Source organism: Coturnix japonica, chromosome 32, assembly GCF_054131305.1.
Source record: "Coturnix japonica strain WE chromosome 32, WE-NBRP24, whole genome shotgun sequence".
NCBI lineage: Eukaryota > Metazoa > Chordata > Aves > Galliformes > Phasianidae > Coturnix > Coturnix japonica.
Window position 1 is genome coordinate 1,468,546 of NC_140694.1, and position 17,634 is coordinate 1,486,179.

General features: G+C 40.1%; 1 protein-coding gene across 4 annotated transcripts; it reads right to left on the reverse strand.

Moving 5' to 3' along the window:
- Positions 1-7,696: 7,696 nt before the first annotated feature.
- Positions 7,697-17,085, reverse strand: LOC146755437 (kinesin-like protein KIF20B). 4 transcript variants are annotated; one of them, XR_014938059.1, is made up of 11 exons: positions 16,486-17,083; positions 16,121-16,246; positions 15,718-15,857; positions 14,368-14,523; positions 13,260-13,436; positions 12,145-12,309; positions 11,391-11,510; positions 10,367-10,447; positions 9,516-9,639; positions 8,850-8,992; positions 7,697-7,839 (listed from the first exon to the last, which is right to left on the reverse strand). XR_014938059.1 is itself a non-coding variant. In XM_085525562.1 (10 exons), exons 1-10 carry the CDS (start codon positions 16,523-16,525, stop codon positions 8,910-8,912), a joined length of 1,212 nt encoding a protein of 403 aa, XP_085381688.1. In that variant the 5' UTR covers positions 16,526-17,083; the 3' UTR covers positions 8,537-8,909. The 4 variants fall into 4 exon arrangements, 3 of the variants coding, with proteins under 3 accessions (XP_085381689.1, XP_085381688.1, XP_085381690.1); XM_085525562.1 differs by lacking the exon at positions 7,697-7,839 and having other exon boundaries at positions 8,537-8,992; XM_085525563.1 differs by lacking the exons at positions 7,697-7,839; positions 16,121-16,246 and having other exon boundaries at positions 8,531-8,992; positions 16,486-17,085.
- Positions 17,086-17,634: the final 549 nt, after the last annotated feature.

Consider the following 17,634-nt stretch of genomic DNA (forward strand, 5'->3'; position numbering starts at 1 on the left):
CTTGCATCCCAGATGGAACAGGCAATTTTACAAATACTTGCATCCCAGATGGAACAGGCAATTTTACAAACACCACCATGTTTAATTCATTGTACAGGCTAAAAAACCCCTTTTTATTTAGGTTCTACTCTCAGATTTCCACACGCTTTTCAATAACTGAGATAGGGTTCATACTTGCATTCATGTTATCACTATCAATGCATGCATATATGTTCCTATGCATTCGTTCTATGCGGAAGTCCCCTCCAGAACCAGAGAATGATGACTGGCAGGGAATATGGAAAGGTTTAGGAAAAGTCTTAGAAGCATGGGGACCCGCAGTGTCATGGGATTTCACTCTTGAACACCTAAGGGACCCTAAGAAATTAAGTGAGTATTTGGGTCAGAGATCTAAGGAGGTAAACCTTATGTGGGGTTTGGCTTATGCATACCGTGCTTTGTATCATACTATTCTGGAGAGAGAGAGTTTCCGATCTGAGATTCAAGCCCAAGTTAATTCTGATCAGTCACAGGAGGCATCAGTAGCAATATCAGTTGCCCCTGTGGAAGGCAAGAAATGGAAACGGGTGTCCATGCGTCTAGAACGAAAAGAAGGAGAAGCACAGGGGGGGGCTGCAGAAGACCCAGGTGCCGGGCATGGAGCAGTACCGAAAAAAGCAAAGGCAAAAACCAAGAGGCATGAAGAAGAGACTGATGATGAGGAGGAAATCACCTATTGTCGACCTCTGAAGCTGACTGAAATCCAAGGCTCAAGAAAGGAGTTCACACGGCGTCAAGATGAAGGTATCCTTGCTTGGTTGCTTCGCTGCTGGGACAACGGGGCCAACAGCTTGTCTCTAGATGGTAATGAAGCTCGCCAACTAGGAAGCATTGCCCAAGATGCAGGTATCGACAGAGGGATTAGCAGATGTTCAGATGGAGCTGCCACTCTCTGGTTGCGGCTGTTAGAAGCCGTGAGAGAAAGGTACCCCTATAAGGATGCTTTGAAGCCTAAATTTGATAGTTGGAATACCGTCCAAAAAGGTATTCAGCGCCTGAGGGAATTGGCCATGGCGAAAATGTTGTACAGCCCTGATTCAAGCGAACTTGACCCTGAGAGAGTGAGGGCCGATCCTGACATGTGGCAGAAAATCACAAGTACAGCACCAGAGAGAATTGCTCAGTCATTGGTATCAGGATCTAAAGGGTTCGTGGACAGATGGCCCCGAGTTGTTGAGCTGATTATAATGCTTCAAACCATCGATCAGCAGCTCCCCCAACTGCATGCCGCAGTTTCTGCCATCTCACGGCTAGAAAACCGAGTAGATGAAATGTGCAAGAAATTGTTTCCATCAACTAATTGTAATGATCCCGTAATAGTATCAGAAACAACTGATGAAGGTCAATCCTCGTACGGGCCACCAGGTCTAATGAAGGATCTGATCAAACTAGTCCAGTCCTACTCCCCACCTGCATCATCAAAAGTCTCAGCTGTTAAACGCACACGCTTCCCAGCTCGAGCAAAGAACAACAGTACGATTGCACCGCGTGTTTCCATGTGGCGCTACCTACGTGACCGTGGAGAAGACATGAGGAAGTGGCATGATCAGCCTACTTCTGCACTACGAGCACGGGTGAAAGAACTGCTAGACATACCAACCACCAGTGGAGTTGCTCCAGTCATCACAGGTAACCAATAGAGGGGCCCTGCCCTCAGTCAGGGGAGGGAAAGGGATAATAGAGTTTATTGGACTGTGTGGATTCGATGGCCTGGCACATCAGAACCACAGGAATATAAGGCACTGGTGGATACCGGTGCACAGTGCACCCTAATGCCCTCTAGTCATGAAGGGACAGAATCAATCCATATTTCTGGAGTGACTGGGGGCTCTCAAGAATTGACTGTGCTGGAGGCTGAAATAAGCCTCACTGGCAAAGACTGGCAAAAACATCCTATTGTGACTGGCCCAGGGGCTCCATGTATACTGGGTATTGATTACCTCAGAAGGGGGCATTTCAAGGATCCTAAGGGGTATCGATGGGCCTTTGGGATAGCTGCTGTAGACATGGACAACATTAAGCAGCTGTCTGTTTTGCCTGGCCTGTCAGAGGACCCGTCTGTTGTGGGGCTGCTACGAGTAAAAGAGCAGCAGGTACCGGTTGCTACAAAGACAGTGCACAGACGGCAGTATCGCACCAACAGGGATTCCTTGCTCCCCATTCATGATTTGATTCGCCAGTTGGAGAATCAGGGAGTGATCAGTAAAACTCACTCACCTTTTAACAGTCCCATATGGCCAGTGCGTAAAGCCAGTGGAGAATGGAGGCTGACAGTAGACTACCGTGGCCTGAATGAGGTCACACCCCCATTGAGCGCTGCTGTGCCGGACATGTTGGAACTCCAGTACGAGCTGGAGTCAAAAGCAGCCAAATGGTATGCCACCATTGACATTGCCAATGCCTTCTTTTCTATTCCTTTGGCCGCAGAATGCAAGCCACAGTTTGCCTTCACCTGGAGGGGCATTCAGTATACTTGGAACCGTTTGCCCCAGGGGTGGAAACACAGCCCAACCATTTGCCATGGGTTGGTCCAAACTGTACTGGAACAGGGTGGTGCTCCTGAACACCTGCAGTACATTGATGACATTGTTGTGTGGGGCGATACAGCAGAAGAAGTTTTCACAAAAGGAGAGCAGATAATCCGGATTCTTCTACAAGCTGGCTTTGCTATTAAGCAAAGCAAAGTAAAAGGACCTGCCCAGGAAATTCAGTTCTTAGGTATAAAGTGGCAGGATGGATGTCATCACATCCCAACAGTGATCGACAAAATCACTGCCATGTCTCCACCAACTAGCAAGAAAGAGACACAATCTTTCCTGGGTGCAGTAGGCTTTTGGAGGATGCACATTCCAAACTACAGCCTCATTGTAAGCCCCCTTTATCAGGTAACGCGGAAGAAGAATGATTTTGCATGGGGCCCTGAGCAGCAGCAGGCTTTTGAACAGATTAAACAAGAGATAGCCCGTGCTGTAGCCCTGGGGCCAGTACGGACTGGACAGGATGTAAAGAACATCCTCTACACTGCTGCTGGAGAGAAAGGCCCTACTTGGAGTTTGTGGCAAAGAGCCTCAGGAGAGACCCGAGGCCGACCCCTGGGATTCTGGAGTCGATCATATAAGGGGTCTGAAGAGTGCTACACTCCAACTGAGAAGGAGATCTTAGCCGCGTATGAGGGGGTTCGGGCTGCTTCCGAAGTAGTCGGGACTGAAACACAGCTCCTTTTGGCACCTCGACTGCCAGTGCTGAACTGGATGTTCAAAGGACAGGTTCCCTCCACCCATCATGCTACCGATGTCACCTGGAGCAAGTGGATTACGCTGATTACACAGCGAGCGCGAATGGGAAACCTCAATCGTCCAGGAATCCTAGAGGTAATCATGGACTGGCCTGAAGATAAAAAGTTTGGAACATCACCAGCAGAAGAGGTATCACGTGCTAAAGAGGCCCCACCATACAACGAATTACCAGAAAATGAAAAGAAATATGCCCTATTCACTGACGGATCATGTCGCATTGTAGGGAAGCATCGCAAATGGAAAGCTGCTGTGTGGAGCCCCACACGACAGGTTGCAGAGGCCACTGAAGGTAAGGGAGAATCAAGTCAGTTTGCAGAGGTAAAAGCTGTCCAGCTGGCCTTAGATGTTGCTGAACGGGAGAGGTGGCCAATGCTGTATCTTTATACTGACTCATGGATGGTGGCAAATGCCTTATGGGGGTGGTTACAGCGGTGGGAACAAAATAACTGGCAACGGAGGGGAAAATCTGTTTGGGCCGCTGAACTATGGAAGGACATTGCTTCCCGAACAAAGAATATGGTTGTAAAGGTGCGTCATGTGGATGCACATGTGCCCAAAAGTCGGGCTACTGAAGAACAACAAAACAACCATCAGGTAGATAAAGCTGCTAGAATTGAGGTGGCTCAAATCGACTTGGATTGGCAGAATAAGGGCGAATTATTTCTAGCTCGATGGGCTCATGAGACCTCAGGCCATCAAGGAAGAGACGCAACATATAAGTGGGCCAGAGACCGAGGGGTGGACTTAACCATGGACGCTATTGCGCAGGTTATTCATGATTGTGAAACATGTGCCATAATTAAACAAGCCAGAAGGATGAAACCTCTCTGGGAGGAAGGGCGATGGCAAAAGTATAAATATGGGGAGGCGTGGCAGGTTGATTATATCACCTTGCCACGATCTCGCAGTGGTAAGTGTTATGTACTCACTATGGTAGAGGCAACCACTGGGTGGCTTGAAACATACGCAGTACCCCATGCAACTGCTCGAAACACCATATTAGGTCTTGAGAAACAAGTCCTGTGGCGGCATGGCACCCCAGAAAGAATTGAATCTGATAATGGGACACATTTCAAAAATTCTCTTATAAATACTTGGGCCAAAGATCATGGCATTGAGTGGATTTATCATATTCCCTACCATGCACCAGCTTCTGGTAAAATTGAACGATATAATGGGTTGTTGAAAACTATGTTGAAAGCAATGGGTGGTGGAACATTTAAGCACTGGGAGAAGAATCTGGCAGAAGCCACTTGGCTGGTCAATACTAGAGGATCTGTCAATCGTGATGGTCCTAGTCAATCTAGCCCCCTACACACTGTAGAAGGAGATAAGGTCCCTGTTATACATGTAAAGAACATGTTGGGAAAAGCTGTTTGGGTCCTTCCAGCTTCTGGAAAGGGCAAACCTATCCGTGGAACTGTCTTTGCCCAGGGACCTGGGTGCACTTGGTGGGTAATGCAGAAGGATGGGGATGTTCAATGTGTGCCACAAGGGAATTTGATGCTGGGGGAGTGCAGTCAATAATTTTATGTATCTATATATATATATATATGTTTGCATGTGTAGTGTATTTTAGTTATTATAGTTGTACATTTAGTTATGTTACATGCAATTCTACTATTTAGCTATCACAATTTTACATACATGTATATGTATATATATGTATATATTAACCATGATGTAATAATGTAGAATAAGGGGTGGAATGTCATGGTTTTGTAATTTTGTAATTTTGCTATCAGTATTCCACATCATAACATCATGTCAAGTATGGATACTTCTGTTGAATGTGCAGTCCACAGAAGAAGACTACATATCCCAGAGAACAACAGGAGTAACAATAAGTCACGGGACCAGGACTCTATATAATCTCGTTCCCAGGCTGGAGTGCCCTCCTTCTTCTCTCGAACTTCTCGGAGAGTGGGAAGCGTTCCAGCCGTGTCGCCTAGAGTTCACAGTAGGCCTCTCGGTTTTCGGAGACTCTCTCTCTCTCTGTTTCGTTCGATTTTGTTAGCCTTAATTATATTATATTGTGTTATCTTGTATTTCGATATCATATTTAGTAAAATAAGTTTTTCCTCCTTAGATTGTCGCTGTTTTATCCCACTCCCCTTTTCCCCCTCCTTTCCAGGCCCCGGGGGGGGGGGCGTGGGGTGGCTTCCCCTGTCACGGGCATAGGTAAATCTAAGTAACCCGTGACAAAACTGTAAGTCTGACATTAGCACAAATGGGGAAAAACAATGTTGTACCCCAGGAGTCACAGCAATATCAAACATGATGCACTTAGGGGTGTGGGCATCAGGGCCAAACATGAAGCCCTGAATAGAAGTTAAAAGCAAGAGATTGCCCAGTCAGGGTAAAGTGGTACCCTATAAGGATACAGAACTGTAGAAGGATAGAAGACTTTCTGGAGTTTGGACTCCAATTTTGCAAAAATTTTTGATAGCAAGTGCTGTAGTTTGGTACAACATTTGAAGGCAAGTAGTAGAATTGTTGAATGCATACACTCAGTGGTGGCAAATCCATGCACTTTATTAACCCAGTTAAGGAATGAATAGGTGGAGTTTACCTTCTGGATTTGAAGGATGTTTCTTCTGCCTGCTTTCTGTATCACGGCTTTACAAGTCGGTGTGCAAGTTTGGAGGAGCTATCCCCCTTGCACCCGGAGCTGCGCAACGCTGGAATAAACATACCTGCTTTACAACCCATCTCTGGATTATAGAGTTTGATTCCGCAAGTCAGCTAAACATTTGTGGTTGGTTTTTCTTTTCCCTAAACAAAGCGACCTGTTTTCTGCACTTGCTGTGCCTTACGAAAATGCACAGAAATTAGGCAAGCCTGAGACTCGCCAAACACCACATGTGACGTTTTGTAAAAGGTCAGTTTTGCAGCAGAGAACCACATATAATTATACCAAGTGTGCAACTACTTTTCCCATGCAGCAGCAGGCAGCAATGAGGCTGTTCTCATAATAAAAATACCATTTGAAAAGTAGTGTAATTAAGTGTATATCATGATGTACCCAGTAGCAATGAGAGCTCTATTAACAGCTTCTGGAACAAGTAGATCACTCCCATCCCCTGCAATGACTTTGCCTCCAATATTGCATGGCTGATAAATTGCAGTCTTCTGGATATGAAATATTTGCAAGTAATTTGCAAACTGCAGCTAATCAGAACCGTCTTCCATATTGTCACCAACCACTTCAGGCAGCATTGTTCCATTTTGACATCTGGCTATGAGGCATTCATGCACGGCATTCACATATATAGGTCAATAAATAGGAGGGAGGGTGATTTCAAGTACTTATGCTTCCATCAGTTTCTTCTGTGTACCTGTGCAGTAGCTGCCCATCTCACCTGGTAGGTACGAATGCTGTTTTCTAGTCCAGGTCAATAAAAGCCTCCATGTTGACATCCACATGCAGATTTGTCCAGCTAACACCATGGAGAAAAGCTTCTAAAAGTCAGTTCAAGTTTTTAATGAGATTGCTGAGCATAAAACCACATGATTCCCATGATTTTTCACAGATTGTTTTCTGCAAACCTGGATCTCACAAGCCTACAAGCAAGGAGAAAGCTTATCGGCACAGCAACAGATAGTACGATTGTGGGTTTTTTTAAATACAATCAGTATATTGTTCTATCACCAGCTGCTTTTAAGGCAATTCACTCCCATCAAACTCTCAAATATTCACCCAAGTCGGCTTTCATCCATGTTTTTACCTCCTGAGCAATTGAATCTATAGGAACTGTTGGACTTGGAGACAACACAAGGACATACTGCCAGCTGAGAACCTTTCAGCTAATTCATCCAACAGCATCTAAAGGTTCAAAGCTCACTGAGGGGGAGAACAGTATTTGGGATATTAGAATTCCCCCCAAATGTATTGGGTTTATTTTTCTAAGTTTATTAATTTAAAGCTGAATTTGCACAAGTGAGGGAAAGCACCTTTCTTCCACACTGAGGAATTGGCACCATCGTCTCTCCAAAGAAAATTCTTTAAAAAGGCCCAAAAATTAAGTATACATAAATATTAATGTGTATTCATGCTCTTCTCTCTGCCAGAGTTCTGCTAAGTACAGCAGTCACGTGAAAAAAGCAAGCCAGGCCATCCTGAACAAGTACAGTTATTACTGCACAATGGGTAAATAGCAATCAGACCTAGAGATACTGTTCCTATACAGGGGAGGCAAGACAAAAATAAATAAACCCTTAACCACAATAAAATCCAAACACAGCTTAAGAAAGCTTGTATTTATTTCAGCCTCAATGGAGTCAGTTTGAAACTGTCAGAGAGACACTGTACACCTATATACAAATTTAAGAACACAACGGAGTAACTGTTACTGTTTATTAACAACCAGTTTTAATAATACGATAAAAGTATGTCCTGAGAAAGGGGAACAAACATGCTTCTTCAAGGTTTTTTAGCTGTTCTGGATCTCAGCCGTCGCTTGATGATCAGATGATCACTTTCCTTCTTTTGTTCCTCAGATTCCTGAAGAAAACATTTCAAAAGTTACTCATCTTTTCGCACAAGACTGACAAGCTCTTCTTGACCCACGCAAACATATTTCTTCCCCTAAATGGATTTCAGAATGGCATTTGCTTATTATATTTTATTCAGAAAACTACGGGATACCGAGATCATTTTAATGCAGCTTAATCACAAGGAACAAATATGGAGAATGTACAAAATCCTGTTTATCTTAAAAAAGCACACACATCTGAGGAAAGCCTGAAGGCAGCTTTCATTTTGAAATACTTGTTTTCAAAAGAGTATTATAATACTTGTTTTGTGAAACATGAAGCTTTCAGAAAACATTTTTAGCCTCAATCCCTGTAGCTATGACTTGCCCAGAATTTCAGTTCTCGGTTCAGTTCCATGTTCTCAGAACTACAGTGAGAGAAGAAACTGTCTCATCTTCTTCATCCTCTAACAAAAAAAATATAACATTTTGGTTTCTGCCCCTATCATTCGTCAAATCATCAAAAAATTCAGAGGGATATTACAGTATGGGCAAATGATCACTTTGCTGAACAGAAAAAGGACTCTAATATAATTAAAAGATGCAGTTCCAACAGAGCAAGAATGTTCTTAGCACAATAGCTGCCGACAGAGTCATGAAACTGGCACATCAGATCCTTTGCAAGTTGGCTTAGACAGGAGTAGTTTAAGCATACCTAAAAAGCTGTCTAAGTTGTGCTCTAGAAAAGCGTGTAGTAGAATAATCCCACTCCAACACACTGAAATTATCTATGATTCCAAATTATAAGACATCTCCGTGATTGCTACATCACCTACTTAGTAAACTGTAAGCCAGCCAAACACAGAGATCTTTGAGGACAAAATAAAACAGAACAGCAGGAAGACCAACAAGGATGACTTGGTAGAATAAAGAAATACCTCAGTACTTTCAACCTTCTCCTGCAAATAGATGAAACCTCCAGTCTGTTTGGACTCCTTAGTAGTTTATTTTAAGCCAAGACTACAGTATAATCGCTTACCGAAGAAGCAGGTATATCTAGAGGGCCAGAAACGACAGTTGAATACAGCTTCCTTTTGCATCATTTTGGCTTGGTCTCTCCTTCTTCGAGACTTTCAGGTTCGTTTGATTTAGGAGAACTTACTGCTGACATCAGCTTCTTGGCTAGAAGAAATTTGTTTTGATACATAAACCAATCAACTTACTGGTTTTGTGAGTCTTTAAATCACTGAATGCAAAAAAAGCTTCGTAACAAACTTGGTTTATAAATGACACGTAAAATTTAAGTGAAAATACTCAGAAATTGTATTTGTTCATCAAGGTTCTTTATTATTTCTATAGCTGAAACAGTTTATAGCTTCAGATATGGCAACTTAAAGCAGCTTAAAGACTTCATGGCTCAGAAGTCGCTGGAAGTCAGAAACTTCAGCAGGAGTTAAACAACAGGCCTAACTTTCGTGCTGACAGAAGCACAAGACAGAACCAACTTTCTCTGTATACTTGTAGGTTTTCACAAATGTAATAATGAATCTCTGAAGAGACGAATAAATGCATTTACTTCATAAATCAAAGGACAACTTAACATGGCAGACAAGTTCTCTAAGAACACATACATTAATAGCCTACAGCAGAAACAAGCCATTCTACAATGTCTAGAAACATGGAATAAAACTTATTCTACACCAACCTTTAGAGTGTATAATAGAAGGAGAGCTTTGAATAAAATCTCCAACTTTTTGCAGTGTTTCATCCTTCTTAGTCAGTCTTGAAGCATGTACTCGCTTTCTCAGGAAGTAGTCTTTTCCGGATTTCTGTTCAACAGAGATGTGAACATGTGAAACAAGAGCATTGTTTAAACTTCATTTTAGTTCAACGTTATTTTAAGTTGACATTTTGAGCTTTACTACTGACACCTCTGTTCATTATGCTGATGATACCACAACGGCAAGTAATGCAGACAATTTTATACCCTTTAGGGAGTTGTCAAAATCTCAGCTATTTCAAGGCATACGTTTCTTAAAGTTTCTTAATAAGGCAGTAGTTTCTTTAAAAGTAGCTCCCAAGCTGTGGAGTTGTTTCTTACATAAGCTGTTCTAATTACATAAAATAAACAAACATACAAAACAGAAGACAACAGATGGGAAAATCTACTACTCATACTCTGACCATGCCAAGGATACTGCTATCACATGTGAACATCTGTTTTTAATAACTGCCATGCATATTAATGATATGAACCTTAGTTTAATACAAGGGCTTCACTTACAAAAGCACACGATAATACACTAAAGCTTCTCTTCCCAACTATTCAGTGTGCAATATCCTTCCCTCCAAATCATTACACAGTACAGCCATTACACGCTCTGGGGACAGACTGACTTGCCCTTTGGTTAGCTTATGGAATTTAATAGGAAGAGCTCATAAGCATGTAAGATTCCCATTCAGGTATACACATAAGGATAAGACACTGCTTCTTTCGTGTGACCACACAATTACAGGAAGTCCCAAGCTAGCTTCAAAACTAGAACAAAAACCAACCATTTTCTCGTCACTTGCAGAGGGTGAATTAAAAGCCATGACAGATTTTGTATTTTTCGTGTTCTCACTTTTCACAAAATCCTGGGAAAATAAGACAAGTTTCAGCCATGATTCTTTTGGAAAGAACAATTGATGTCACAAAAGTGAACACTTTAAACACTTTTGCTAATAGTAGGGAAGTATTTGCTAGTGGTAACTATTCCACTGTAAATCAAATAATAAATAAGCATTCAATTATAAAAACAGGACATGAAGATATCAGTATTAGACATCTCATGATGTCTAAAAAGCTGATTTATGTCTACAGGTTTCAAAGAAAATACACAATGAAGATAAGAGAAATTCCCTTCTCTTAAACCATTATCACTGAGCTTGGCTATTAGTTTTGTTCATTAAAGCAGTTCATTGATTAAATTCTTCAACTACTTTACTGAGGTAGAAATAGCATTTTTTAATGCTTGTTTTTAATGCTTTTTTTTATTGTAGAAAGTCAAAAAGTAGTCAGAGCCACTTTATCAGGCTCTGCTAAGAATCTGAATGGAGTATCACCACCCACTGTATTTCCAAGAATTAAGTTGGTTAATAAATACTTTGTTTTTAAAATATATGTAACTGCTATGTTATGAAAGTTAGCAATTAAAAACTTATATAGGAATGATTAACATCATCTGCTAACAAAACAATATTCAGAAATCCCGCAGAGGAAGAAAATAAGTTCAATTTGCTGTGCCCGTTTCAGTGGCTCCATGAATTTTTTCCAAGTAACTTATCTAATCATGAGCCACTTCATAAGCATTAACATGAGGAGAGTTTTCAACAGCACCTGACAAAAATTCATCACACAATTGTTTCAACAGCTTTTATTCCTATCAAAGGCTATAAAAACAGGTGATCTGATCACCTTGAAAGGGATAAATAAATTAAAACTTGGGAATTGTTTAGAGAACATGAGATCTTTTCCTACTCATTCCTTATCAAAAGCAATACAATCACAACATTTTCAGATCTGAAGTTTCATACTAACCTCAGATTCATTTAATGAAGTGAGGCTCCTAGTACATCGACGTGACAAATAATTGTCTTCAGCCTTGCATCTTAATGGAATACTTTCTCCAGTTTTAGTTTTGCTTTGTTGTTTCCTAGGCTGTAAATATTTAAAAGGAGTAAAGATTAGGCTATGCATTAGACCTCCAAAATATCTCGAGTTTTCTAAAGTTACAGTGTAAAACCTCAAGCTCAGACGCCACATGAACACGTAAGCTGAAACACAGCACAAGTGTGGGAAGGTAGTAACATCTATTCATTGTGTGATCTTCAGATACACCCTACTGGGTCTCACTAACAGTCTCAGGCAGTATTCTGCCTCCAAAAGAGAGAAAGCGAGACATTATTTAGGGACAAAATCTGTAACGCTGGTCGTTTTGTCATCCATTCCCCCCATACTCTGCACGCTCACAGCTGCTATGTTAGAACACCAAAGGCTAAACCTCTGCCTAATCTTCAGCATCCACATACGAATACATGGAAAACTGCATGGAAAAGTTCCATAATGTACACAGAGAGATGGTGTTCTAGTAAATAAAATATTTTTGAGAAGATGAGAGCTCATGCTTGAGTGTAAGACAAAAAGAACCAACAAGTACTCATCACTGAATATGTAGTTAAAGGACTATATGCTAAGAAAAATGATTCCAGCTCCAGTATCTCCTAGGAAAACAGAAGAACAAAAAGGGGTTAACAAGATGTTAAGTACTGACTTTCTATAAATATAATCATACCTTTTCATTTACAGAGTCATTCCTTCTACTTTGTCTTTCTTCAAGTAAAGGTATTTCTGGCAAACACTGAGGGCTACTGTGGTTAATGCGTTGTTTTAATTCCTTTATAAAGTCATCTTTGTCAGCCAGTTCTTTTCTTAACTCTTCTATCACAGTTGCATTATCCTAATAAACAGTAAAAACTGCTGAGTTGTGGGATTGGCAAAGGGAATTAACACACACAAGCAGTATTGCAATTACTTAGTAGCATCAGTTTTAGAATTGCAGGCTAGAACACTTAACTATTCAAGAACAGTAACATTTCACGGATTTGTACGGTCACTGTTACAAGTGCAGTAGTCACAGAATTGCCTGGGAAGTTGTAATACAATATATTTTGATTCTTCTATTTTACTTATGTGCTTCAGCCTTCATCTCCCTTAAGATATAATAACCCGAGCTTTTATTTGTTCCCAAATCCTCGGTACTGTGAAAAAGTCGGCAGTTGTAGGGGAAGTTTTGCTATGAGAACATCTTTCTTCTCAGAGAAAGTGAATCCAAACATTCTCAAAAGAGCACAACTCATTTAGTCTTCTGTTTAGCTTCTGAAATTCTATGCTACGGCTTAGATTGGCTATCCTGATTAAAAGCTGGATGTTGAAATAAGAAATGCAACTTCCAGAGATCATCCCCCCTCTGCTTTTTGATGCTTCCCTTAATCTCTCTCGACGTCCCCTTCTGTCTTTTCAAGCCATTGTAGATACTACCTCAGAGAAAGCAAAGAAAGTAAGAAACCTGAGACAGAACTACTGTCTGAGTATTGAGCCTAGCTTGGGATCCGGAAATGCTGTGAATTATCAGAAAAAGCTACAGATGTCCAGTCTGATTGTAGGATCATAAGCATCCAACTGACATCTGCTTATCTGAACTACTGAAAAAATTGAAATTTTAGTAATTAACAGAAATTCTGTTTCTGAAGAACAAAAATAAAAGCTGGTGCTTTTTTTGGTTAGTTGCACATGATGTCAATACGACAGTGTTCAAGAACAGAACCACACCCAGAATACAAAGAGCAGGTACAGGAGTTTTACAGAATTTATGAGTAGCTAATCAGGTAGGAGGAAAGGAGAGCTGACCTTGCTTGAATCCTTTAAGGCAGATTGTCTCAGTTCTGATATTTCTGTCTCTTTTTGTATGACATTAGAAGCCAAAGTTTTGAGCTGTTTTTCCAAAGCTTCTACTAACTGATCTCTCTCCTCACGCCACTTTTGAAGATTACGGTCCTTTTCCTCCAACTGGGCAACAAGTCTTTCCTAAAAGAAGAACAGATGAACAGTGAACATCACCTACTACACACTGAACTGTTCTAACACTTTGGTAGTTAGCACCGTTTTACAGACTTAGTAAATGTATGATCTCTTCAAGATCCACAGGAGCTCTAGAACTAGTTGCACTACAAACCTACAGAAGCAAAACCATGCTTCTATTAGACAACCTACATTACTCTCCTTGTGAAAAAATATTAGTATTATTTTAGAACCTCCACTTCAATTTGCTCATTTAATGATTACTAATGAGCTTTAGGAAAATAAAGTCACAAAGTGATACTAATACTAAGCTCCTCACATCCTTCTATGCTGCTTGCAGGTCCAGAAAGTCGGGACTAACTACTTCCAGATGTAAAAAAAGCTTTGCAGAATGTACAGATTCACATGTTTAAGAAGTTACATGACAAGAGCCCAGCAAACAGCTCAAGTAACTCAAGTGACTTTATCAGTCACTATTTGGAAAGTGATAAAGGAGCAAAACTGTGGCCGTTTGACCAAGTATTTTTATTCAGTATCTGGAGAGAAGTTTGTGGGGTTTCTTTAGAAACTCAATTGCCTTTTCTTCCTTATAAAGGCTTAAAGGCCTTCTGCTTTGCAGAAAAGAGAACAAACAAAAGCTATTGTACAAAGTACTTTCTTAGCCTCATTAAATAGTGATCTATTTTTCAACTGTAATTTTCTTATTGATGTCCCACATACGTGACATTTCATTATGCACTTATGAAAGATCTTTCTTTTTGTGGCCCCCCCATTCCTTCCTTTTCCAAATCAAGCAGTTCTCATATGGGCTTTGGCGCATAAGAAAGCAAGGGGACTTGGACAAGCTGCTCTTATGCACCCTTACTGTTAATACTTGGTATGTAGTTGTCTCCAAACTACAGGCACCAGACAACTCTGCCAGGACCTCATAACTTACGATTTCTGCTTGTTGCTTTCCATAATGTTGTCGGTCCTCAGCAAATTGTTTCATTTCTTTGTTGCGAAGATTCTCTGCTTCTTTTATCTGATTTAGGAGCTCTTCTTTCTCCTCCAGCCACTTTTTTCTATCAGTTTGATACTTAGTCTCACTTTCCTATTTCAAAGAAACCAAAAATGAAATAGTGAGTCATTAAGGAATAAAAGTCTTAAAAGCCAGGTCATCATTAAATCGACTTGTTTCTGCAAGATAACAGAAACATTAGCAGTTTTTACTACAGAATATTCCCAAAGGCAGGTATTGGATAATCATTAGTTCTTTTCCATTAAAAAATAATCATTTCCAGTATTTCTTATTCAGACTGCAGAGCTTCCATAAAACATCTCTTTTTCTTTATAAATGTTCACACAAGCTTTACAGAACTTACACCAAAAGTCAGTATAAGAAAAACTCTTTTAACTTAAAAACTTCTAACACTTTACGCTGCCTTGCAGCAGTTGTAGAAAAACTTGCAGCTCCATTAGGGTTGAAAGACAAAGAAAAGCAACATAGTTTACACTGTAGGAGTAGTCTCCTTTCCTATCAAACCTACTGGCAGACATTCTCATATATAGGACAGAGCACCTGAGAAACTGCTTGGAAAAAATAAAAGTCTTTTAACCAAGGAAAATTAGTAGACCCGCAGCCCAACAAAAAAGGCTTCCTGGTGATAAAGTTAGATGATGATTTCGATAGCTTATATTAGTTGCCCAAGAAACTAACAGAAAACAGTTTTGACAAATACACCGTAAGTTACAATTTGCTTTGAGTTAGTATTCCTTTCTTGCAAACAACAGTTGTATAAGTATACTCTGCTTATAGGACATTGACGTGGTATAGAATGAAGCAATGAATGTTCAACTTTCCCCTCTTCTTGAAAAAGTGAATTGGCTCTGTGCATTAAAAAAATATATCATGAATAAGCTTACTCAAGGTGAAGGAGGAAAGAAGCTCAGAACCATTCCACTAACAGAGTGGATGGAACCTATTGTATACTCACTTAGAAAACTCCCACTGCCAGCCCACTACTTTTATTTAAAAAAACAAACAAACAACAACAAAAAATAACATCAGATGGGATAAGACAACTAACTGTTCAGAGGCCAGCAAAAGAAGCACTGCTCATGGCAGCATAATGTAGGGAAGGCTACACTTCCTATACTATGGGGGCATCAGTGATGCCATTCTTAACGTACCACAAAAAAGCTGCACCTGGTCCCTATTGCATGTTGCACTGCAGCTTTTACAGGAAGTTTCTGTAATCAATATAACAGTTTACTTTATCAAGTTACAACTTTGAAGTTAAGTTACCTCCAGCTCTTTTTGCAGCTTTATTAATTCTGTTCTGTTTTCATTCAAATTTGCCTCATCACTTTCGTTGTTCTTTTGCTGCCAGTCACTATTGCTCTGGTATTCCAGTTCACTGTATTTGTGTTTCCATGCAATCAGTTCTACTCAATACACAAAATGAGGTTAGATAGCATATCATTTCAAATATATATTTGAAATACCACACCAATGACTTTTTACTAAAGCAGCTTCGGTTTTATCTGCTACAGACATAAAGAAATAACAGAAGCCTTTAACTACAAGAGAGTTGTTGTTTACTATGGAACGTTAATGCCTAAGTAACAGTCACATGAAAATGGAAGTGGCTATCACAGTACGTCTAAACCCCTTTTGCATCCCTGCTCCCTTTCCCTGGAAAGATTACCTGAAGCTAATTTTTGGTTCTCTTCTAACTGAGCTTGAAGCATTTCTTCTTGTTCAAGCTGCACTTCCTCTTGTTCTTCTAATGCCATCCGCATAACTTCAATTGTTCTATCCCTTGCACACAGATCTGAAGGTTTGAAAATTTACAGATGAACTCCCTACTAGCTCCCATTATTCTCAAATCAAGATTCTCCCATGACCAAAAGCACTTTTAAAAGAAATAGAGCATCTCCATTGAAATATTTACATACAAATACATGCAGATATGTTTTAAAATCGAAACACAGAAGACTCAAAGTCATTAGCAATGTGACAACATTTACACGGATATTCCACACACACACACACACACAAATAATGGCTGACCGTCACATAGTTGGTCATAGTCTTTGGAGATATCTTCCATCCTCTCAGTTTCCACCAGCTCCTATATTTCATGTTGAAAGAAAAGCATACACAGTAAAAACAAGCAGAATCTTTAAGACAGCCTAGAATTAATAAGCTTTTCATAAAGCATAAATAAGGACTCAAGCTGATAAAAAGAATTTATGGTAAGACATTTCAATTAACATATCATGATGTCACTCAACAAGATCAGGTTATATGCATGTATTACATATGTATTTACTATGCAGATTATTGTATTGAAAACAATCTGCCAGTGCTCTGTAGTGACTAATTATTTGAATATCTTTCATGGTCTACCACTAATTTCAGTTGGCCACTTTCATTTTGCTCCAATTTTTTTTTTTTTTGACCTTTTTCCTGCTGCTTGGAAAACCTGCATCATTCATTTAATAAAAATTAAGAGCAAGTAAAATATTTGCTTAATTTGTTGGATATAGAAGTCTTTATAATCCAGCTCATCCTTAAACTGGTTATTAATCCTTTCAAGTTCTTCCATCTTGTTCCTGAGGGATTCCTCCACAGAACGCATCGTGGACACCTGTAATGTAAGCACAGCTCACGGTTCATTAAAAGAGTTCTGTAATCCAACCTGGCCAAATACTTCTTTGTTAAATAAAGAGGAATTCACAAACAAGTGCTGAGTAGGAAAACGACAGCAAGTGCAAGGTTACCAAGGAAGACATGAATTCATTTTTAAGCTTCAATTTTCCACCCCAAGCACACCCAATAAACTTTCAGACTAAGATCCTGCAAAATGGGTTTTAAGATATCTTCTTGTTTAATAATTAAATTTTAACTATTAACATCACTGAAGCTGAAATTGAAGAAAAAAAATATACATGCTTATATTAAAGAGCCTCTGGAAATTAGTCTATTTCTCTTCAAGTAAATAGCATTCTTCTTCCCAGTTATCAGCGTTTTTTCACAAGACTTAGGTTTTAGGCTTAGGAGTTACCACGGATACCAATGGCAAGTCACCAGTAACTTAGAGATAATAACAAGTCCCCTCCAGAGGCAGATTAGCTATTCTCTTCACAAACCTTATTCCAGACTACTAACCAACTTTACTTTCCTCTGTTCATTATCTATGTGAAACCATGTTTTAAC

Excerpts from the sequence above, each read along its gene's own strand:
- LOC146755437 (XM_085525562.1), bottom strand. The coding sequence starts at position 16,525 with ATGGAAGATATCTCCAAAGACTATGACCAACTATGTGACG. Across the intron at positions 15,858-16,120 it reads GAACCAAAAATTAGCTTCAG|AACTGATTGCATGGAAACAC; the intron begins GTAATCTTTCCA and ends TGTATTGAGTAG. Across the intron at positions 12,310-13,259 it reads CCTTAAAGGATTCAAGCAAG|GATAATGCAACTGTGATAGA; the intron begins GTCAGCTCTCCT and ends ACTGTTTATTAG.